Source organism: Phyllobates terribilis, unplaced genomic scaffold (assembly GCF_046119375.1).
Source record: "Phyllobates terribilis strain yellow unplaced genomic scaffold, ASM4611937v1 Scaffold_9__5_contigs__length_417890890, whole genome shotgun sequence".
Taxonomy (NCBI): Eukaryota; Metazoa; Chordata; class Amphibia; order Anura; family Dendrobatidae; genus Phyllobates; species Phyllobates terribilis.
Genome location: NW_027362769.1, coordinates 276,171,763 through 276,197,188, shown reverse-complemented (window position 1 = coordinate 276,197,188; position 25,426 = coordinate 276,171,763). Strand labels below are relative to the sequence as shown.

Here is a 25,426-nt window from a genome sequence, read left to right as displayed (position 1 = left end):
AAAAACCTACTACCTTTGCTTGAACTACAGGTTTCTGTTCCCCAATGTATTTCAGGATAGTTGAAGTCCCCCATAATAATGACTTCTCCTTGAGTCACTGCTTCATCTATTTGCTTTATGAGGATATTCTCCGCTGCTTCACATATATAATAACATAGTTTTTAAGGTTGAAGGAAGACTAAGTCCATCTAGTTCAACCCATAGCCTAACATGTTGATCCAGAGGAAGGCAAAAAACCATGTGGCAAACACTAAGCTCCACATTGGGGAAAAAAATTCCTTCCTGATTCCATACGGAAATCAGACTAGTTCCCTGGATCAATGCCCTATCAAGTAATCTAGTGTATATACACTGCTCAAAAAAATAAAGGGAACACTTAAACAACAGAATATAACTCCAAGTAAATCAAACTTCTGTGAAATCTACCTGTCCACTTAGGAAGCAGCACTAATTGACAATCAATTTCACATGCTGTTGTGCAAATGGAATAGACAATAGATGGAAATTATTAGCAATTATCAAGACACCCTCAATAAAGGAGTGGTTCTGCAGGTGGGGACCACAGACCACATCTCAGTACCATTGCTTTCTGGCTGATGTTTTGGTCACTTTTAAATGTTGGTTGTGCTTTCACACTCGTGGTAGCACGAGATGGACTCTACAACCCACAGAAGTTGCTCAGGTAGTGCAGCTCATCCAGGATGGCACATCAATGCGAGCTGTGACAAGAAGTTTTGCTGTGTCTGTCAGCGTAGTGTCCAGAGGCTGGAGGCGCTACCAGGAGACAGGCCAGTACACCAGGAGATGTGGAGGGGGCCGTAGGAGGGCAACAACCCAGCAGCAGGACCGCTAGCTCTGCTTTTATGCAAGGAGGAATAGGAGGAGCACTGCTAGAGCCCTGCAAAATAACCTCCAGCAGGCCACAAATGTGCATGTGTCTGCACAAACGGTTAGAAACCGACTCCATGAGGGTGGTATGAGGGTCCAACGTCCACAGATGGGGGTTGTGCTCACAGCCCAACATCGTGCAGGACGCTTGTCTTTTGCCACAGAACACCAGGATTGGCAAAGTTGCCACTGGCGTCCTGTGGTCTTCACAGATGAAAGCAGGTTCACACTGAGCACGTGTGACAGACGTGACAGAGTCTGGAGACGCCGTGGAGAGCGATCTGCTGCCTGCAACATCCTTCAGCATGACCGGTTTGGCAGTGGGTCAGTAATGGTGTGGGGTGGCATTTCTTTGGAGGGCCGCACAGCCCTCCATGTGCTCACCAGAGGTAGTCTGACTGCCATTAGGTACCGAGATGAGATCCTCAGACCCCTTGTGAGACCATATGCTGGTGCGGTTGGCCCTGGGTTCCTCCTAATGCAGGACAATGCCAGACCTCATGTGGCTGGAGTGTGTCAGCAGTTCCTGCAAGATGAAGGCATTGAAGCTATGGACTGGCCCGCCCATTCCCCAGACCTTAATCTGATTGAGCACATCTGGGACATCGTCTCGCTCCATCCACCAACGTCACATTGCACCACAGACTGTCCAGGAGTTGGCGGATGCTTTAGTCCAGGTCTGTGAGGAGATCCCGCAGGAGACCATCCGCAACCTCATCAGGAGCATGCCCAGGCGTTGTAGGGAGGTCATACAGACACGTGGAGGCCACACACAATACTGAGCCTCATTTTGACTTGTTTTAAGGACATTACATCAAAGTTGGATCAGCCTGTAGTGTGCTTTTCCGCTTTAATTTTGGGGGTGACTCCAAATCCAAGCCTCCATTGGTTAATAAATTTGATTTCCATTGATGATTTTTGTGTGATTTTGTTGTCAGCACATTCAACTTTGTACAGAACAAAGTATTCAATGAGAATATTTCATTCATTCAGATCTAGGATGTGTTATTTCAGTGTTCCCTTTATTTTTTTGAGCAGTGTATAACCTGTAATATTATACTTTTCAAGAAAGGCATCCATGCCCTTCTTAAATTTTAGTAGTGAATCACTCATTACGACATCATACGGCAGAGAGTTCCATAGTCTCACTGCTTTTACAGTAAAGCATCCACGTCTGTGATTATGATTAAACCTTCTTTTTTCCAGACGTAGAACATGCCCCCTTGTCCCCGTCTCAGACTCATTATTTTTGGAGACTTATAACAAACCCCTATTAGTAATTTATTATTTTCCCCCCTCCCCTTATCTCCACCCACAGGGACTCTACATTTTCATTAGATTCACATAAATTCTCACGCAAGATGGGTTTTAAGGATGATTTTACAAATAAACACCCCCCTCGCTTGTTTGTATGGTCATTTCTGAACAGACTATAGCTCTGTAAATTAACTGCCCAGTCATGGCTCTCGTCCAGCCATGTCTCAGATATCCCCACCATGTCATAATTATTTTCCAACAAAATTAATTCTAATTCCTCCATTTTGTTGGTGAGGCTTCTGGCATTAGTGTACATGCATTTTATGTATCTCTGTACTTCTATTCCTTCTTACTATATTGACTGTTCTTACCCCACCCCCAATTTCTTTATTTGTACCCAGGTTCACCATCTGCACCATCTTCCCCACCTATAAAATGAATACCCCCCCAATTCCTAGTTATAACACTCCTCCAACTTTCTTGCCATTTTCTCCCCCAGCACAGCTGCACCCTCCCCATTGAGGTGCAGTCCTTCCCTAGCGTAGAACCTGTAGCCGGCCCTGTTCTCCAGGAACCCAAACCCCTCCTTCCTACACCAATTCCTGAGCCACTTTTTTATCTCCCGTTGCCTCTCTGGCATGGCAAGTGGTACAGGCAGTATTTCAAGGCAGTATTTCAGAGAATACCATCTTGCAGGTCCTTGCTTTAAGTTTGCAGCCTAATTCCCTGAAATCATCTTTAAGGACCTTCCATCTACCTCTAACTTTGTCTTTTTTGCCAATGTGCACCATGACCTCTGGGTCCTCACCAGCCCCTCCCAGTAATCTGTGAACCCAATCAGCGATGTGCCGGACTCGAGCGCCAGGTAAGCAGCACACTGTTCGACAATCCCTGTCTTTGTGACAGATTGCCCTATCTTTTCACCTAATAATTGAGTCCCCCACTACCAGCACCTGCCTGGCCTGCCCTGCTCTCCTATTTCCCCCCTTACTGGAGCTGAGGACATGCCTTGCTGCAGCAGTGCTACTCCTGTACTGACACCCCCCTCATCTGCCAACTTTGCAAACTCATTGGGGTGTGCCAGATCAGGACTAGCCTCCCTGGCACTCTTCCCTCTACCCCTTCTAACTGTCACCCAGCTAGCTACCTCGCTGTACTGCAGCTCCATACTACCATCCTCTACCACATGTACCCCAATGAGCAGCTGCTCAGTGAGCAGCAGACTCCTTTCCATATTGTCTATGGATCTCAGTGTTGCCAGCTGTTCATTTAGATCCAGTACCTGGGCTTCCAAACGCACGACATGCTCACATCTCGCACTGCAGTATGCACCCACGACCGGCTGTTCAAGGATTGCATACATGTGGCAAGATGTACACTGGATAGCATTGTCAATAATGGAGCTAATTTCCTAATGGGGATTAGACAGAAATGTTAAGTGTAAAGAATTAATAAAATACAGACAGCAATTCAGTCTGAATTCCTCCCTTCCAAACTCCCTGAATCCAAAGTCACTGAATCACAAGTCACACACTTATTTCCATTTGCACTTACACTCCGGTCACACTCAGCTCGTTCACGCTCGCTAAGGAAGGAGATTTAAAGAGTTTTTTCTTTTTTCCCCCCCTTTAGCAGCAATCCAAAATACAGATCAATTAACTTCCAAAAGACTAGAAGCCCCAACCAGCTGCCACTTATAAACCCTTAAATATGACCCCTCATCCTTAGTTAACCCCTTTTGAGTATAGCTACATCTCAGGATTTAAGTGCAATGTAGTTAACCCTTAAACACACAGTTAGTAAAATAACAGACTGTAAAACTGTAGAGAGAAAATAGGTTTCAAAAACCCCAATAAAATTAAACAGGTAGGAAAGCACTAAGCAGTTCACAAATTAGCAACTCGCAGCAATTCACACAGGTATTTGCTGCAGGAATCCAAAATACCTCTTCACTGAATCACAAGTCACACACTTACTTCCTTTTGCACTTACGCTCCGTTCACACTCGCTAAGGAAGAAGATTTAAAGAGTTTTTTCTTTTAGCAGCAATCCAACCCACAGCTCAATGCACTTCCCAAAAAAAATGCTTCACTTCATAGGACAACACTATGGGAGACCCACTTCTCAATAATGGGAACATTGTTTTTAGGAGGCTTTCTGACCTCTACGTCTCTTTCAAGGGGAATTGGAGTTCCTCCAAAATTTGTCGCTCTCACCGCTGAACATACAGCCAGGCATGATCTGACAATGGACGGAACCTGGTGATGAAGAAATGACAGCCGGAGTAGATACGGTTTCCCAAAAGTTAGTCCTTTCACCGAGCTAAAATATATGGCTTTAGTGAAATACAACTCACCGACAAGCTGTGGACTGGTTCCGTACCGTCCCTGGCCACATTCGCTTGACCACGTGTTTGTGGTTAGGCGGTCCTTTCCAGTAAGTGCACTGGGGAGGGAACGGGTAATGTTATGGGTCCCGTGCTTGTGGAAGGCAGAGAAAAAGTGGCGGCTGGGGACGGAGTATGGATCCCCGGCCACCGCCATTAGGATGTGGACAGCTTCCACCTCCATGAGTCTAAAAGGCCACATTTCAAATGCAAGCAGCTTTAGAGGACTTCCTGGGAGAAATTACAGCGATGCGGTTTCCCAAGTCCTTTCACCAAGCTAAAGAATATGGCTGTGGTGACATACAACTCTCAGAAAAAAAGCTGTGGACTGGCTCCGAGTATGGTCACCCGGCTGCCACCTCCATGAGCCTAAAAGGCCACATTTGATGTGCAAGCAGCTGTCAAAAATTTGGCGGTATAGTATTGCAGCCTGTGGGTGGGTGGGATAGCTGGCTGCATACTTTCGTTTGCATTCCAAGGAATGCAGCAGTGACAATTGAACGCTGTGCTGAGACAAGGATGTGGACGGTGATTGTTGCAAGTCTGCAATGACAGGTGCATGGTGGGAGGCATCTTCGCATGCGCCAAGGACCATTTATGATGGACACACTAAGGCAGTGACCTGGGAGTCAGAGATGCTTCCAGGGGTCTTCCCCATGCTGTACCCATGTCTTTTCAGCTCTGTATGCTTGTGTCTGATGATGTGTCACACACCACATGGCCCGATAAGGGTGTAAAATGTTAAAATGACATTTCCCAGTGAATGCATTTGTCTTGGTTGAAAACAATGCAAAAACGCATCAAAAACGCTATGAGAACATAGCCCAAGGTGTGGAGGAGTATTTTTGTTTTTGGTTATTTATTTTGACTTATATACAAGTCATTACCCTGAAAAGGATGTTCCTTAACATATTTCCCAGGAAAATCCTTTTTTTTTTTTTTTTTGCATGTTTTATTGTGAGTCCGTAAAAGTGGCATAATACCTCTGACAATGTTGTTCACATCAGTTTCCCATAGACTTACATTGGGCTCGTTACTCTGCCCGAGCACTCGAACATTCCAATTTGCTCGACCCGAGCAACGAGTACACGAGCATTTTAGTGCTCGCTCATCACTACATGTAACACAATCAGCCATTGAGTTATGCCAAATGGCCAGGTCTTTGGTTTCGACCAGGGCTGTGTGTGCATGTCTGAGTTGTAGGAATTTATAAAACGGACGGTGGGATATGTTATATGCAACTGTTCAAAATTTTTCAATATATTATCCAATTGGATTTGGGCCAGAGTGTGAATGCCCTTCTCCCATTCCTGAACAACCTTCCATTTTCATGAATTCTGGCAGTGATGGATTATGCCAAAGAGGAGTAAATACTGTACAATCTTTGCTGTTTAATATTTATTTCCCTTTATCCCATACCTTATATATTATAGACAGCGCTGATATTTGGGATGTTGTTTTCCAGTTACTCCATACCTTTACAAAGTGGATAGGTAAATGCCAAGGAATTAGCTACTTGACTTGTTGCCCACTTTTCACCTGGTCATCACCCCAAACCCATCCATTCAGCTGTTAGTGGGATAGTAGTTTCAAGCATTCGGAAAAGCCAACCCCCATTTGTCTAATCCCTTTGATTTTAGTCCAGCTTTATTCTAGCTTGTTGATTTTTCCACAATTGAAATCCAATATGCTGTGGGCTTTCTGGAAATATTGCATCAGTATCCAAACCACGAAGTTGTGTAGTATGTAACAATTGGGGCATTTGAACTTTAATCAGATTGCCCCTTCCTATAATTGATATGGGCAAGCGGCATCAAAGCATTTATCTTTTTTATAAACCTATCTAGCAGTGGAGTCAGATTAACGTATATATTGTCCTGGGGCCTTTGTTTACTACTTGAATATTTGTATGATTCATCCACTGTAAGTCCGATATTGCATTTAAGAGCATAAGGAATGATTTGTCCCAGTTTTAGGCGTCCCGACTACTTTCCAAATCCTTTTAAAATAACCATTATCGGTTTAACTGAGGAGGGAGCATCCCCGAGGAACAAGATCATATCATTCACAGAGAGAGATATGCGTTCTTCCACTTAGCTACATCGACACCCTTTTACCACTGGAGAAGCATGTATCATAGACGCCAGGGGTTCAACAGCTATGGCAAAAAGGAGTGGAGACGGGGCCACCCTGCTGTGTGCCCCTCTCCAGTGCCAACCTGCAAGACAAAGCTCCATTAGGCCGTATTTTAGCAATACCTCCATTATACAACAGCTTAATATATGCAAGGAAGGTAGGGTCAATTCCCACCCTCACGAGAACCATCCACACAAAATTCTATTCTACAGTGTCGAATGCTTTAGCGGCATCCAAAGATAGCACCGCCCTTTACGCATTGTCCTGAGAGCTCAGCTGTGTATTTAGAAAAAACTTTCTCAAATTAATAGTCGTGGAATTATTAAGCATCAAGCCTGACTGGTCACTATGGATGATTTCTTTAATAACACTAGCGAGTCTAGTTGCCAAAACCTTGGCTAGCAGCTTTACATCCACTTTGATTAAGAAAATGGTTTTGTAGGAGTCAGGGTCACAAGGATCTTTTCCCTGTTTAAGAATAATGGCAATATGTAAGGAGAACAAGAGCGGTCTATGGAGCACTGGATTGATCACTAGAAAACAGAATTAGGGCTAAAACCATTTAATAATCCCTCTCCACAACTTGTTTCGATAGCCAAACTATCTTCATCAGGTGGTACCACATAGACCGCTCTTGTTCTCCTTACATATTGCCATTTTTATTCCTTCCTAGAGGGTTACCGGCAGGAGCAGCGGTTGATCACATGCCAATTATCCCTACAACTCCCCACCTAACCATTTGAGGACCTGCGGTACCAGAGCCACCCTCCCTGACTCCAAAGGACCTGCGGTGAAGCGCACCCAACCTCTAGTCACGTGGTCTGCGGCCGGTCACGTGGTCCCTGACAAGGAACCCGGAAGCAGCGGTCACAGACAGCGGTCCGCAGCACGTGGTGAGCATACCGACCCGAATCATGCGGCGAGAACCACCATCCCTCTTCCTTCTGGCAGTCACCTGGGTTGTGCAGGGGTGCCGTCCTCATTTAAATTGTTCCACTCTGTCCTTCACACAGCGCGCTTTTCCTTTCTTTCTCCTGTTTAAGAATAAGGACTACAACATCCTCCAACATTCATAGCTGGCGATGACCTGTAATAAGTACCTCCTGAATTACCTTCAGTAGCTGACGCAGTAGCAATTTACTATATCATTTATACTGAGCTGCTTCCCAATTATGTTGAAGGCTTTCCGAGGGATCATTAAGAAACAGATGTTTTGAGTTATCTACTTCATCTGGAAACTTTTTTGTTAATTTTCTAGATTTAGTTTTAAATTTGTATATCTCCTTTGACAAAACTCCCCTAATATAGGACTCCCATAATATATCTGTAGAAGTTGAGCTGGTATTTAAATCAAAGTATTCTTGTAAGTATTTTAGAAAGGTCTCCCCCTCTATTAAGTGAAGCCAAGAGAGTCGTTGAGTCGCCATGGGACTCCCGTTTTGCCAGGCACTGTACCTAGATTTATTTGGACTCTAATAAGTGAATGATCTGAAACACTCCTTGTCAAATACTCTACCTCAGTAATTAACGCCTTCATCCCCCAAGCCATTTTTCACCTTAATTTCCAGGCAAAATTTTACAATTCTGACCAGTGTCACTTTATGAGGTAACTCTAATAGCGCTTCAACGGATCCCAGTGATTTTAAGACTATTTTTATTTCATGACATATACATGTACTTCATGATAGTGGGGAAATTTGTTCAATGAGACATGAGTTTAGTTGTGAAAATATCGGAAATTTGGCAAAAAGTATGAAAATTTCTCAATTTTAAAACTTTTAATTCTTATGTCCTTAAACAAGAGAGTTATGTCATACAAAATAGTTAGCAAATAACATTTCCCACATGTCTACTTTACATCAGCACAATTTTTGAAACATAAGGTTTTTTTGTTAGGCAGTGAGATGGGTTAAAAATTGACCAGCAATTTCTCATTTTTCCCATAAAATGTACAAAACCATTTTTTAGGGAACCCATCACATTTGAAGTAACTTTGGGGGGCCTGTATGACAGAAAATACCCAAAAGTGACACAATTCTAAAAACTGCACCCCTCAAAACCACATTCAAGAAGTTTATTAACCATTCAAATGTTTCACAGGAATCCCAAGCAATGTGGAAGAAAAAATTGAATATTTTCACAAGGGTAACAAAAGAAAATCAACACCAAACTTTGATGTGCAATTTCTCCTGAGGACACCGATACCCATATGTGGGGGAAAACTACTGTTTAGGCGCATGGCAGGGCTCAGAAGGAAAGGAGCACTATTTGACTTTTTGAAGGCAAAAATGGATAGAATTGAGAACGAACGCAATGTCGTGTTTGAAAAGCTCCTGATGTGCCTAAACAGTGGAAACCCCCACAAGTGACCCCATTTTAAAAACTAGACCCCTCAAGTAATTTATCTGGACATGTGGTATAGCACAAAAGAGTTATACATTGCCATCTGTACGATGTGCACGGCCACCTTCTTGTACTACACCTTAGCTTTTCAATTGGCACTGTAGAGCTGGAGGACTTGATCAGTGAGGTCAACTCCCCTATGTTTTTATTGTACCCCAAGGTACAGTCTTGTTTGGGGACCTGTGTATAGGTACCTTGTACTGCGATGGGGGTGCTGCCATCACCATGTATGGTGGTCAAGAAAAGGACATCCCTTTTGTACTTGACCACCAGCATGTTGTCGCTACAATGGGCCCTGCTGCTCAATTGGCCTCCTAGGTAGTCATCTCTGATTTTTTGAAGACAGTACCGACCTGCGTTTCGGTATACATCCTCTCGCATAGGTGTATACCAAAACGCGCGTCTGGGTCGGGCGCCACACTCACTGTCTGGACCACACAGGTATTGTGTCTATCTACTTACAATACTTCATGTTAGTCTCGCTGTTACTATCTTTGATAGTATATTCAATTGATATAGGATTTTACATTCCATACTCAAGCATTTATCTAGATGTCATATATGGTCACTTATGGGCTATATTTCTATACATATACAGTCCTGCTCATCGTTATTGGCACCCATGAAATTTAAGTACATAATGTGGAATATCTCCTGAAAAAAATGAATCAAGTGAAATATTTTTTGTATAGAGCACTCATGTTAAATACAAAAGAGCAAATTATATTAATTTTAAGCAAAAAATTGGAGGGAAAAATAGAAAAACCTAGAGCTTGCTGTGGTACTGGTATTGGCACCCTTTACATTAATTTAGTATGGAAACACATTTTGACTAGACTGTGGTAAATTGTAAAAGAAATTCACCTTTTATTGTCAGTGAATTGTTGGTAGAAATGGTGGAAAATGATGGAAAAAACACCCAAAGACCTGAAGACAAACCTGGAACAGTCTGGGGTCATGGTTTCAACAAATACCATATGCTGCACACTAAAACAAGGCCAAGAAAGAAACCATTGCTGAAGAAAATACATAATTAGTAATGACTGATCTTTTCCAAAGAGTACCTTGACAAACGACAATTTTTTCCTTCTGGGAAAATGTTCTGCGGACAGATGAAACAAAAATAAAGCTTTTTGGCAATGCAAAGCCACAGTTTGTTTACAGATGTCTCAATGAAGCTTGTAAGGAAAAGAATACCTTACCAACAGTTAAGCATGGTGGAGGATACAGAAAGCTGTGGGGTTGTTTTGCTGCTTCTGGTACTGGAGGCCTTGATCATATCACAGGAATCATGAAATCAGGGAATTATCAAGAGATTTTAGAGACTTATGTCCTACCCAGTGTAAGAAAACTTGGTCTGAGTTGGAGATTATGGGTCTTCCAGCAAGGCAATGACCCAAAGCACACATCCAAAAGTACACAGGAATAGTTGAAAAAGAAAAATGGTCTGTTTTAAAATGGCCAGCAATGAGTCCTGACCTCAATCTCATTGAAAATCTTTGAGGTGAGCTGAAATCAGCCATTGGGAAAAAGAACCCTGCAAACATTCAAGAGCTTGAACAAACTGCACAGTAAGAGTGGGAGAAAATTCCAGCTGAGAAGTGCAAGAAGCTTAAAGATGGCTACAAAAAATGTTTGGAGACTGTCAGCAATGCCAAAGGGTGTGCAACCAAGTATTAATTAGGGGTGCCTTTATTGCTTTATATGCTGTTTATTCAGTTTTTTTTCTTTGAAATTGCAACATGGAAGTTGAAAAACAATGTGTTATTGTTTTATTACTTTGGACCACTAATTAAAAAATCCTGAGAATATAACTTTTGTACATTTCCATTTACTTCTGAAGATATTGTATAGTCTGAAGATATTGTATAGTATAAAGGGGTGCCAATAATGGTGAGCAGCACTGTAGGTTGCGCTTTATCAAAATAGATTATAGCAACAGTATAGAATCATAGGCACTTAGCTATAGCCACTTCTCCCAGCATACAACATGTCATAAATCACCGCCTATCATGTTATTGCCGTCCTTCATTGGAGTCCATCCACTGAAGAGTATCCTTGGAAGATTTAGACATATGAAGCTACTTTGCCGAAAGCTGTGACTTGCAGCTGTGCAGGGTACAACATTTTATAGGAGATATCCAGAGCATGCAGGCGTTTCTTTATATCCATAAAGTGAGCTTTCTCTTTCTGGACCTCTGCAGAGAAGTCTGGAAACAAGGATATTGACCTCTCCTCAATTATCAAATTCTAAATTAAGATAATGTCCCGATCATTAAAGTAATGTAACTTTATTAGCTCGGATCGAGGTGGCGCCCCAGAAGGTAGTGGACGTATTGGAACCCTGTGAGCTCTTTTTTTATGGTGAAAAATGGCGAGAGAATGTCTTTTCCAAAACACTTTAAAAGCCAATTTTCAAAAAAAGGTTACAGCATCTTTTCCCTCTGCTGTTTCTGGACCTCCAACCAAATGTGTATTATTCCTCCTGATCTTATTTTCCAGGTCATCCACCTTATTGAGGATCATCTTTATACGCTGCACGTTTTTTTTTTCATCTTTCTGGATGATACTGATTTTATCTCCTATAGTACGCACTCTAGCCTCAGCCTCTTTCATGCTCTCTTTCACCCTTTTTAATTCTCATTTTATCTGAGATGTCCTCTTTGAGACTACCCATTGCATATTCAAGGAGACCAGAGTGGTATTACAGAGTGATACAGCTGAAAATACATCTCTCATGGTTGGTTCTTCTTGTAAAAACTCACCCTCCACAACTCTCAATTCAGCATCCAGATGCACACCTAATAATAATAACAATTTTTTTTATTTTTATAGCGCCAACATATTCCGCAGCACTTGAGGATTTTAGGGGGGACTTGTACAGACAATAAAGTTGTTATAGAATATGCATAACTCAGATATCAAAAGGAGTGAGGGCCCTGCTCGCAAGCTTACACTCTGTTAAGAAATAGGGGAGACACAAAAGGTAAAATGTACATATATTGTATAATACAGCCATAATATGCTAATGCTAAATAGAGTATGTACATAACATTACATGAACTGGTCGCCAGCGAGTATGTGTACAGTCCAGACAGAGGCTATTAAGTGCATGGGTGATATGAACATGATTTTGAAGAAAATTTTAATGTAGGCCAAACTAGGAGATTTATGTAAGTATGTTGAGGCGATAGGCCAGTCTAAAGAAATGGGTTTTTAGGGCACTCTTAAAACTGTGGGTATTGGGAATTAATCGAATTGTCCTAGGTAGCGCATTCCAAAGAATTGGCGCAGCACGTGAGAAATCTTGGAGGTTCGGATTATGGAGGATTTTATTTTTAAGTTATTAGGAGAATGGAGGGCACGGGTAGGGTGGTAGACTGAGACAAGGGAGGAGCTGTAGAGTGGTGCTGAATCGTGGAGAGCTTAGTGAGTAAGAGTGATCAGTTTATATTGAATTCTGTATTGGATGGGCAACCAGTGCAATGACTGTCACAGGGAAGAGGCATTGGTGTAGCGGTTGGCGAGGACAACTGTACTGTTGTTGAGCAGATTTTCAGGAGAAGCAGTTGAGCTGGAGGAGAGTGACTCCATGTTAGAATATTGCCCTGCCACATGTGCTCCCGGGTCCCCTGGCTCTTCCCCTGGCTTAGGGGGAAAGATCCTCCTGTCAATCAGGAGACCCTAGCAAAGCACTCCAGGCGCACCTCAATTTCTGCCACCCTGTCTTCTCCAGACTTTTCTGGCAGCGCCACATTGGAGAACCCGGTATCTCGTTGCGATTTGCTCTTCTGTCATGTCATCATGCAGACTGTCGTGGTCTCAGCTTCTTTTGTGGCTTTTCAAACAAAGTGGAGAGCTTGCAGGAGGCTGTTGGAGTCGAAAAGACAGCTATTCAGGTAGTGATATCCGGATAAATTAAGAGCTAAAGCTGCTAAATCTGAAGCAGTTAAAAATAACTTAAAAGACTGAACATATGAACAGCAAGTTGTTTTTTTACATGGCAATGTATGAGTTCATTCTTTTTAGCATTTATGTAGCACTTTTTCAGGTGGGTTACAGAGCAGATCTGCCTGAAAAAGATGCTGTGTCCCCACATACCCTTAGTCTGCCTGTTCAGTAGGGGGCATGATCACTTAAAATGCATAAGTCACCATGCACACCAAATAAGGTCCTGGCTAAACTGGGGAGTGGGTGGTGTTTCATAATTCATAAATATATGATATTTTGGATTGTATATAATGGCTTACTCTTATAATTGGGAATTATTTTAGGAAATTGATGTGGAAATACTTTGGGCTGAATTATGTTTTAGATTGTTGTCTTAGTAATTTTTTTTCTTTCACAACAGAAGCACTGATTTTCCTAAAGAAACCCACGCATTTACAAACAAAATGCTTGTTAAAGCCTTGCTCCTGTCATTAGTTGCTTGGAGGACCTGTGGTGCATTTGCCATCTTACTTTTGTTTTTACATTATTTGCTTAAGGTAAGATTTTAATTGTTGGATCTTTTTGTGTGAAAATATTACTCTAGTTTGGTTAAACTCAAAAAACTTAGTTATACTTAAAATGCTATTAAATTTGCCATTACTTGTAAAGTTCATTTCAATCTTGTTCTCTGTTCAGTGATTTCTAACAGTTTAGTAATTTATTTGTTTTAACCCCTTCACTCCCAAGCCTGTTTTCACCATTCTGACCAGGCCAAATATTCCCCTCACCAATGACAGCACCATACCAGAGAGTAGGATCCGTCCCCTTTAATGGACAGGAAGCCATGAGCACACAATAAAAAGGCAACTCCCACTTCCTCCTTCAATGTTGTTTCCTGTCCTCAAGGATGTAGGAGCCTGGAGCACACGGCTCGAGCAGCCGTGAATCATGGAACACCATGCTGTGTTCTATAGCACGGGTGAGTACAGGGGTCCAGTTGTTCTCTGAAATGCTAACATCAGTCTGGAAGAATCTACATTTAATGATTCAGTACCTATCTACGTTTGATGTTTGGCCTAGGGCCATGTGTATTGAGCCTCATGACCAGCCTCATGGCTTGTTTATTGAGCCTCCTGGCCGGCCTCATGGCTTGCTTATTGAGCCTCCTGGCCTGCCTCATGGCTTGCGTATTGAGCCTCCTGGCCGGCCTCATGGCTTGCGTATTGAGCCTCCCTGCCGGTCTCATGGCTTGCGCATTGGGCCTCATGGCTTGCGTATTGAGCCTCCTGGCCGGCCTCATGGCTTGCATATTGAGCCTCCTGGCCGGCCTCATGGCTTGCATATTGAGCCTCCTGGCTGGCCTCATGGCTTGCGTATTGAGGCTCCCGGCCGGCCTCATGGCTTGTACATTGAGCCTCCCGGCCGGTCTCGTGGCCGGCGCATTGGGCCTCCTGGCCGGCCTCATGGCCTGCGCATTGGGCTTCATGGCCGGCCTCATGGCTTGCGCATTGGGCCTCATGGCCGGCCTCATGGCTTGCGCATTGGGCCTCATGGCCGGCCTCATGGCTTGCGCATTGGGCCTCATGGCCGGCCTCATGACTTGCGCATTGGGCCTCATGGCCGGCCTCATGGCTTGCGCATTGGGCCTCATGGCCGGCCTCATGGCTTGCGCATTGGGCCTCATGGCCGGCCTCATGGCTTGCGCATTGGGCCTCATGGCCGGCCTCATGGCTTGCGCATTGGGCCTCATGGCCGGCCTCATGGCTTGCGCATTGGGCCTCATGGCCGGCCTCATGGCTTGCGCATTGGGCCTCATGGCTTGCGCATTGGGCCTCATGGCCGGCCTCATGGCTTGCGCATTGGGCCTCATGGCCGGCCTCATGGCTTGCGCATTGGGCCTCATGGCCGGCCTCGTGGCTTGCGCATTGGGCCTCGAGGCCGGCCTCGTGGCTTGCGCATTGGGCCTCGAGGCCGGCCTCGTGGCTTGCGCATTGGGCCTCGAGGCCGGCCTCGTGGCTTGCGCATTGGGCCTCGAGGCCGGCCTCGTGGCTTGCGCATTGGGCCTCGAGGCCGGCCTCGTGGCTTGCGCATTGGGCCTCGAGGCCGGCCTCGTGGCTTGCGCATTGGGCCTCGAGGCCGGCCTCGTGGCTTGCGCATTGGGCCTCATGGCTTGCGCATTGGGCCTCATGGCCGGCCTCATGACTTGCGCATTGGGCCTCATGGCCGGCCTCATGGCTTGCGCATTGGGCCTCATGGCCGGCCTCATGGCTTGCGCATTGGGCCTCATGGCCGGCCTCATGGCTTGCGCATTGGGCCTCATGGCCGGCCTCATGGCTTGCGCATTGGGCCTCATGGCCGGCCTCATGGCTTGCGCATTGGGCCTCATGGCTTGCGCATTGGGCCTCATGGCCGGCCTCATGGCTTGCGCATTGGGCCTCATGGCCGGCCTCATGGCTTGCGCATTGGGCCTCATGGCCGGCCTCATGGCTTGCGCATTGGGCCTCGAGGCCGGCCTCGTGGCTTGCGCATTGGGCCTCGAGGCCGGCCTCGTGGCTTGCGCATTGGGCCTCGAGGCCGGCCTCGTGGCTTGCGCATTGGGCCTCGAGGCCGGCCTCGTGGCTTGCGCATTGGGCCTCGAGGCCGGCCTCGTGGCTTGCGCATTGGGCCTCGAGGCCGGCCTCGTGGCTTGCGCATTGGGCCTCGTGGCTTGCGCATTGGGCCTCATGGCTTGCGCATTGGGCCCTCATGGCTTGCGCATTGGGCCCTCATGGCTTGCGCATTGGGCCCTCATGGCTTGCGCATTGGGCCCTCATGGCTTGCGCATTGGGCCTCATGGCCGACCTCATGGCTTGCGCATTGGGCCTCGTGGCTTGCGCATTGGTCCTCATGGCCGGCCTCGTGGCTTGCGCATTGGGCCTCATGACCGGCCTCGTGTCTTGCGCATTGGGCCTCATTACTTGCGCATTGGGCCTCATGGCCGGCGCATTGAGCCTCATGGCCGGCGCATTGAGCCTCATGGCCGGCGCATTGAGCCTCATGGCCGGCCTCATGGCTTGCGCATTGAGCCTCATGGCCGGCCTCATGGCTTGCGCATTGAGCCTCATGGCCGGCCTCATGGCTGGTGCATTGAGCCTCATGGCCGGCCTCATGGCTGGTGCATTGAGCCTCATGGCCGGCCTCATGGCTGGCGCATGGAGCCTCATGGCCGGCCTCATGGCTGGCGCATGGAGCCTCATGGCCGGCCTCATGGCTGGCGCATGGAGCCTCATGGCTGGCGCATGAGGCCGGCACACACACATACTACCCCTCCACACTGCCCCTCTGCAAAACATACACACACTGCCCCTCTGCAAAACACACACACACAAATATATACTGCCCCTCTGCAAAACATACACACACACATATTTACTGCCCCTCTGCAAAACATATACACACACACATGTACTGCCCCTCTGCAAAACATACACACACACACACATATGTACTGCCCCTCTGCAAAACATACACACACACACGTGTACTGCCCCTCTGCAAAACATACACACACACGTATACTGCCCCTCTGCAAAACATACACACACACACGTATACTGCCCCTCTGCAAAACATACACGTATACTGCCCCTCTGCAAAACATACACACACACACATACGTACTGCCCCTCTGCAAATTATACACACTCACACACATACTGCCCCTCTGTAAAACATACACACACACGCACACACACTGTCCCTCTGCAAATTATACACACACACACACTGCCCCTCTGCAAAACATACACACACACTGCCCATCTGCAAAACATACACACACAAACACACACACACTGCCCCTCTGCAAAACTTGCGCGCACACACACACACACACACACTTTGCCCCTCTGCAAAACATGCACACACACACATACTGCCCCTCTGCAAAACATACACACACACACACATTGCCCTTCTGCAAAACATACATACACACACACACATACTGCCCCTCTGAAAAACATGCACACACATACATATTGCCCCTCTGCAAAACATACACACACACACACATTGCCCTTCTGCAAAACATACACACACACACACATACTGCCCCTCTGAAAAACATGCACACACATGCATATTGCCCCTCTGCAAAACATACGCACACACACACACATACTACCCCTCTGCAAAACACACACACACACACACACACATGCTACCCCTTGTGAGGCAGTGACCGGGATCATGTACGAGGGACGGTATATCTCCCCCAGAATGTGTACAGAGACCTATTAAAACCATTGGAGTGCATTGCAGTCACAGACACACCTGCGGCTGCAATGCAGGAATGAAGGTGAGCGTGGACCTAGTAAGGCTTTCTGGCTAAGGCAGATTAGTAAAAACCTGGCAGGGCCTTCATTTCTGGGAGGAGGTCACAGGAGGCAGTGGGGCGGCCTCCTCCCTCCAACCCGGGTTTTCCAGTGGCTCTTGCCACAGATCCTTTAAAACTCCTGCATTAAGGATTAGTGTTGTTCTATGTTGGAACCTGCTAGGAGCACAGCAGGAAACCTCAGCAGGACTGAGTGTGGCTGAACCCACGCCTGGGAACCCTCTGCACCTGTCAGGCTCTGAGTGGCCGGCACGGCCATTGCCCACGGCAACCATTGTGTATGGACTTTCTGTTAACCCGGCTGCGAACCGGAGGACTTTCTGTTAACCCATGAGTTGCTGAAATAAAAGCTGTTTATGTTGGACTTGCTTGCGTCACTGCCTTAGTTACTGCACGGTGTGAACACCGCCGCCTTACAGTTTGGTGGAGAATGTGGGCAATGTGACTGAGGCATACCCCCACCGGCAGCTGCATGACCACAATTCGGCCTGACACCTTTCAGTTTCACCCCATGGACAAAATGGAGAAGCTGTTAAAGCTGCTGGTACTCACCCAGCAGCAGCAGATACAGTCTCAGCGGCAATAGCAGGAGCATCACCTGAGTCTCCAATGGCAACAGCAGGAGCAGCACCAGGATCTCCAACGGCAACAGCAGGAGCGGGAACAGCAATACAATCAGCAGCAGCAGCTACTGTACCAGCAGCAGCAAAAAAACAAATGAACTGATGCTGCAACAGATTGCTGCCCTGCGGGAAATGGCCACAACATCGATTCCGGAACGTTGAGAGGCCCGGGACAAGGTTCGCTCAGCGTTGAGGAAGATGGGTCCGGAGGATGACGTGGAAGCCTTCCTGACCGTCTACGAACGCACAGCAGAGCGGGAAAAGCTACCAGCCAGCCAGTGGGCGGAAGTGGTGGCTCAGTTTTTGGTTGGCGATGCCCAGAAGGCCTACTTCGACCTCAGTCTGGAGGACGCCCAGGACTACCAGAGGCTCAAAGGTGAGATCCTTGCCCGGCTGGGGGTTAATACATACGTGAGGGCTCAGTGTGTGTTTTTGTGGGCCTATGTGGAGACCCGACCCGCCCTGTCTCAGGCTTATGACCTCCTGCAGCTGGTAAAGAGGTGGCTCCAGCCTGAGACTTTGTCTCCAGCCCAGATGGTGGAGAGGGTGGTGGTTGACCGGCTGGTGAGGACTTTGCCAGCCGCTATGCAACGTTGGGTGGGGCAAGGGGACCCTGGCACACTCGACCAGGTGGTCAGCCTGATCGAGCGTTACTCGGCCACTCAGGACTTTATCCGGGACTCTGCCCTCTCGCGGCTGTCACGCCGATCCCTGCCAACCCAGGAGTCGGGAAAGGGGTCGCGTCCCTCTGCTGGGGACAGCCAGCACCGTACACGTGCTGAAGGGGAACCCCGGAGTGAGAGTGACAGGAGACCGGTTCCCTCCCAAACTGTCATAAGACCTAACAGTACCTCCACCCTTAGGTGCTGGCGGTGTCAGGGGCTGTGACATGTGGTTGCTAATTGTCCCCTGATTACGGAACCCATGGACTGCGGATATAGCCGCCGGGTCTCAATGTATGCCCAGACCGTCTGCACGGCGAGCGCCGACCCAGGGACAGTGAACTCCAACTATGCCAGGTACTTGTTAATGGGTACCCTACGGAGGGCCTCCTGGACTCAGGGAGCCTTGTGACTTTGGTACATGGGTCGCTGGTGCCAGGAGACAACCCCAGTGGACGGCCAGTCGGGGTTGTGTGTATCCATGGGGACCTCCGAGAGTACCCAACTGCGGAGGTAGTCTTGTCCACGCCATGTGGAGAAATAAAACATGTGGTAGGTGTGGTAAAAACTCTTCCCTATGGGACTGTTTTGGGAAGAGACTTGCCCCTGTTCTGGACTCTGTGGAAAAACAAAATCCACTCTCCCCGGTAAAATGTATTACAGGCGTTGTACCCGACGAACCTGAGTCAGGGGAACCTGCCGTAGGGGTGTCCAACCTAGGGACAGAGTGTGACCCCGATAGGTTTCCATAAGAGGTGCTGGCTGGAGAGGTCGAGGAGACCCCATCGATCCCCGAGCTGGAAGTGTCCCGGGAAACGTTTGGGACGGTTTAGCTACAGGATCCCACCCTGGCTCAGGCGCGGGAAAGGGTGTTAGAGGTAAATGGCGTAGCTCAACAGCCCGGTGCAGATACTGTATTTCCACGCATGGTAATCAACGGTGAGTTGCTCTATAGGATAGATAAGATCAGGGACGAGGTTGTGGAACAGTTAGTGGCACCTCAGTTGTACCATCGGGTGATTCTAGATTTGGCACATACACATCTGCTGGGTGGACACTTAGGGGTAAAAAAGACGCTAGAACATATCTTACAGCGGTTCTTTTGGCCTTGGGTTTACGCGGAGGTCAAAAGGTACTGCAAATCCTGCCCCGAATGTCAGTTGACCACACCCACCGCAAGTTTCCATAGCCCATTGGTACCCCTGCCAGTGATAGAGGTACCTTTTGAACGGATTGCAATGGACTTGGTAGGGCCCATTGTAAAATCCGCCCGTGGCCACCAACATATACTGGTGGTCGTCGACTTTGCCACCCGGTACCCGGAGGCTATACCACTACACCACACCTCAACAAAACTGATTGCACGGGAGCTGTTTGCCATGTTCTGTCGCCTTGGACTACCTAAGGAGATCCTGACGGATCAAGGGACCCCTTTTATGTGCAAAGTGACAACGGAACTGTGCAAATTGCTAAAAATTAAACAATCGCGTACATTGGTGTACCACCCTCATACCGATGGGCTTGTAGAACGGTTCAATAAAACCCTCAAGTCCATGTTAAAAAAGGTGGTTTCTAAGGACGGGAAGGATTGGGACATGTTGCTACTCTATTTCATGTTCGCCGTCCGTGAGGTACCACAAGCTTCCACAGGGTTCTCTCCCTTTGAGTTATTGTACGGCAGACACCCTAGGGGTCTGTTGGACGTAGCCAAAGAGACATGGGAACAAGAGCCGACTCCACATAGTATAATTGAACACGTGGCTAGTATGCAGGACCGGATCGCGGCGGTCATGCCCATTGTGAAAGAACATCTGTTAGATGCCCAGGCAGCCCAGAGGCGCACATATAATAAAAGGGCCAGAGTCAGGTCTTTTAACAAGGGCGATCGGGTGTTAGTTCTGGTACCCACAACCGAGAGTAAACTCATGGCCAAGTGGCAAGGGCCATATGAGGTTCGAGAAAAAGTGGGGGAGGTAAATTACCGGGTGTATCAGCCCGAAAGGAGGAAACCTGAGCAGCTTTACCATGTAAACCTGCTAAAACCTTGGAAAGACAGAGTGTTTAGTTACAGACGTCACCCCGGGCATATCGCCAGAGAGTTCTCTACCTTCAGCCAGGAAAGCGTCCGAGGGGGATGTCAGGATAAGTGATGCTCTCACTAAACAGCAGCGACGGGAGGCTCGCTCGCTGGTGCAGCACAATACCAACGTGTTCTCAGAGCTACCGGGTAGGACTACGGTTATCCAACATGACATTGGGGTAAGGGTGCGAATGAGACCGTACCGGGTACCCGAAGCCCGGAGGCAAGCCATCACGGCTGAGGTAAAACAAATGCTTCAGTTAGGCGTCCTAGAGGAGTCACGGAGTGAGTGGGCTAGCCCCATTGTACTGATTCCAAAACCAGGCGGATCGTTACGCTTCTGTAACGATTTACGGAATTTGAATGAAGTGTCAAAGTTTGACCTTTATCCAATGCCCAGGGTGGACGAGCTGATTGAGAGACTGGGGCAGGCCCAGTACTTTACCACGCTCGATGTCACCAAGGGTTACTGGCAGGTACCTCTCACAGATTCGGCAAAAGAAAAAACCGCCTTCGTAACTCCGGAGGGTCTATACCACTATGTGATCTTACCTTTTGGGTTACATGGGGCCCCGGCTACATTCCAGAGGTTGATGGACATAGTGCTCAAGCCCCATCAGGAGTACGTGTCCGCGTATTTAGATGACATTATCATCTTTAGCACTGACTGGCATACGCACCTATCCCTGGTACAAGCGGTTCTCGATTCTCTCAGAGCTGCGGGGTTAACGGCAAATCAAAAAAAATGTGCGATATGGCTAGAGGAAGCCCGATAGTTGGGTATGTGATAGGCCGAGGAGCTATTAAGCCCCAAATCAATAAAGTTGAGGCCATAAAAAACTGGCCTAAACCGTCAAGTACAAAGCAGGTGAGGACGTTCCTTGGCATCCTTGGGTATTACCGCCGGTTTATACCTAATTTTGCTGGGAGAACGGCGGCCCTGACTGATCTCTTGAAAGGAAAAAAATGTGTAATGGTTCAGTGGAACCCTAAGGCAGAGGAAGCTTTTCAGTCCATGAAGTTGGCCCTGTGTGGACAGCCGGTCCTCATCAGCCCCAACTTCAAGGAAACGTTCATTGTACAGACAGATGCCTCGGAGGTAGGCCTAGGAGTGGTATTGTCACAAAAAGTGAATGGTGAAGAGCACCCGGTCACCTACTTGAATAGAAAACTTGTCCCGGCAGAGAAAAACTATAGCGTGGTAGAGAAGGAGTGTTTGGCTATTAAGTGGGCCTTGGAATCACTACGTTATTATTTACTCGGGCGTCAGTTCCGCTTGGTGACGGACCACTCACCCTTGGTATGGATGAGAAATGCCAAGGAGAGGAATGCGCGAGTCACCAGGTGGTTCCTGTCACTGCAAAATTTCAGTTTCTCTGTAGAACATCGCCCTGGAAAGTCGCAGGGAAACGCGGATGCCCTGTCCCGGGCACCCTCTATGATGGCAAATGTTCAACCCCACAAGTTTGAACAGAGGGGGGGGATATGTGAGGCAGTGACCGGGATCGTGTACGAGGGACAGTATATCTCCCCCAGAATGTGTACAGAGACCTATTAAAACCATTGGAGTGCATTGCAGTCACAGACACACCTGCGGCTGCAATGCCGGAATGAAGGTGAGCGTGGACCTAGTCAGGCTATCTGGCTAAGGCAGATTAGTAAAAACCTGGCAGGGCCTTCATTTCTGGGAGGAGTTCACAGGAGGCAGTGGGGCGGCCTCCTCCCTCCAACCTGGGTTTTCCAGTGGCTCTTGCCACATATCGTTTAAAACCCTGCACTAAGGATTAGTGTTGTTCTATGTTGGAACCTGCTAGGAGCACAGCAGGAAACCTCAGCAGGATTGAGTGTGGCTGAACCCCCGCCTGGGAACCCTCTGCACCTGTCAGGCTCTTAGCGGCCGGCACGGCCGTTGCCCACGGCAACCATTGTGTATGGACTTTCTGTTAACCCGGCTGCGAACCGGAGGACTTTCTGTTAACCCGTGAGTTGCTGAAATAAAAGCTGTTTATGTTGGACTTGCTTGGGTCACTGCCTCAGTTACTGCACGGTGTGAACACCGCGGCCTTACACCCTGTACAAAACATACACACACATACTGCCCCTTCTCAAAACATACACACACACACACACACTGCCCCTCTGCAAAACATACACACACACACACGCACTGCCCCTCTGCAAAACACACACACTGCCCCTCTGCAAAACACACACACACACACACACACTGCCCCTCTGCAAAACACACACACGCTGCCCCTCTGCAAAACATAGACAAACACACACATACTGACCCTCTGCAAAACATACACACACACATACTGCCCCTCTGCAAAACATACACACACACATACTGCCCCTCTGCAACACATACACACACACACACACACACACTGCCCCTCTGCAAAACATACACACACACACACTTACTGCCCCTCTGCAAAACATACACACACACATACGGCCTCTCTGCAAAACATACACACACACAAACTGCGCCTCTGCAAAACATACACACACATACACACCCACACATACTGCCTCGCTGCAAAACATACACACACATACTGCTCCTCTGCAAAACATACACACACACACATACTGCCCCTCTGCACAACATACACACACATACTGCCCCTCTACAAAACATCCACACACACACACACACACATACTGCCCCTCTACAAAACATACACACACACATACTGCCCCTCTGTAAAACATATGCACACACACAAACATACTACCCCATCTGCAAAACATACACACACACACACACATTGCCCTTCTGCAAAACATACACACACACACTGCCCTTCTGCAAAACACACACACATACTGCCCCTCTGCAAAACATACACACACACATACATATTACCTCTCTGCAAAACATATACACACACACACACACACACACACACACACTCACACATACTACCCCTCTGAAAAACATACAATCACACACACACATACTACCCCTCTGCAAAACATACACACACACACACACATTGCCCCTCTGCAAAACATACACACACACACACACACACACACACACACACACACACACACACACACACACACACACACATCTTGCCCCTCTGGAAAACATACAAACACTCACATACTGCCCCTCTCCAAAACATACACATATACTGCCCCTCTGCAAAACATAGTCACACACACTGCCCCTCTGCAAAACATACACACACACTGCCCCTCTGCAAAACATACACACACAAACACTGCCCCTCTGCAAAACGCACACACACACACTGCCCCTCTGCAAAACATACACACACACACACACACGCACACTGCCCCTATGCAAAACACACACACACTGCCCCTTTGCAAAACACACACACACCACATACTGCCCCTCTGCAAAACATACACACACACGTTGCCCTTCTGCAAAACACACACACACCACATACTGCCACTCTGCAAAACATACACACACACACTGCCCCTTTGCAAAACATACATACACTGCCCCTCTGCAAAACATACGCGCACACACACATTGCCCTTCTGCAAAACACACACATACACATACTGCCCCTCTGCAAAACATACACACACACACACATTGCCCTTCTGCAAAACACACACACACATACTGCCCCTCTGCAAAACATACACACACACACACATTGCCCTTCTGCAAAACACACACACACACACACATACATATCGCCTCTCTGCAAAACATACACACACATACTACCCCTCTGCAAGCCATACACACACACATACTACCCCTCTGCAAAACATACACACACATACTACCCCTCTGCAAAACACACACACAAACACACACTGCCCCTCTGCAAAACACACACACAAACACACACTGCCCCTCTGCAAAACATACACACACACACACATTGCCCCTTTGCAAAACATACACACACACACACATTGCCCCTCTGCAAAACACACACACACTGCCCCTCTGCAAAACACACACACACACACACTGCCCCTCTGCAAAATATACACACACAAACACACACACATTTTGCCCCTCTGCAAAACATACACACACACATACTGCACCTCTGCAAAACATGCACACACACACACACGGCCCCTCTGCAAAACATACACACACACAAACTGCCCCTCTGCAAAACATACACACACATACTGCCCCTCTGCAAAACATATAGACACACAAACACACATACACTGCCCCTCTGCAAAACATGCGCACACACACACACATACATACTGCCCCTCTGAAAAACATACACACACATACTGCCCCTCTACAAAACATACACACACAGATACTGCCCCTCTGCAAAACATACACACACACACATACTACCCCTCTGCAAAACATACACACACACACACACATTGCCCTTCTTAAAAACATACACACACATTGCCCTTCTGCAAAACATACACACACACAAACACACACACATATTGCCCCTCTGCAAAACTTACACACACACACACACACACACACACACACACACACTGCCCCTCTGCAAAACATGCACACACACACACATACATACTGCCCCTCTGCAAAACATACACACACACATTGCCCCTCTGCAAAACATACACACACACACTGCCCCTCTGCAAAACATACACACACACACTGCCCCTCTGCAAAACATACACACACACACACACATGCATGCATATTGCCCCTCTGGAAAA

General features: G+C 47.4%; 1 protein-coding gene across 2 annotated transcripts in view; it reads left to right on the top strand.

The window, feature by feature from the left end:
* PGAP1 (post-GPI attachment to proteins inositol deacylase 1) overlaps positions 1–25,426 on the top strand; it is a 1,100,814-nt gene that overhangs the window by 810,988 nt on the left and 264,400 nt on the right. For both annotated transcript variants that reach the window (XM_073647815.1, XM_073647814.1), the window contains one exon: positions 13,422–13,557. In XM_073647815.1, the coding sequence (XP_073503916.1) occupies positions 13,422–13,557 (136 nt within the window). The remainder of the gene's footprint in view (positions 1–13,421; positions 13,558–25,426) is intronic.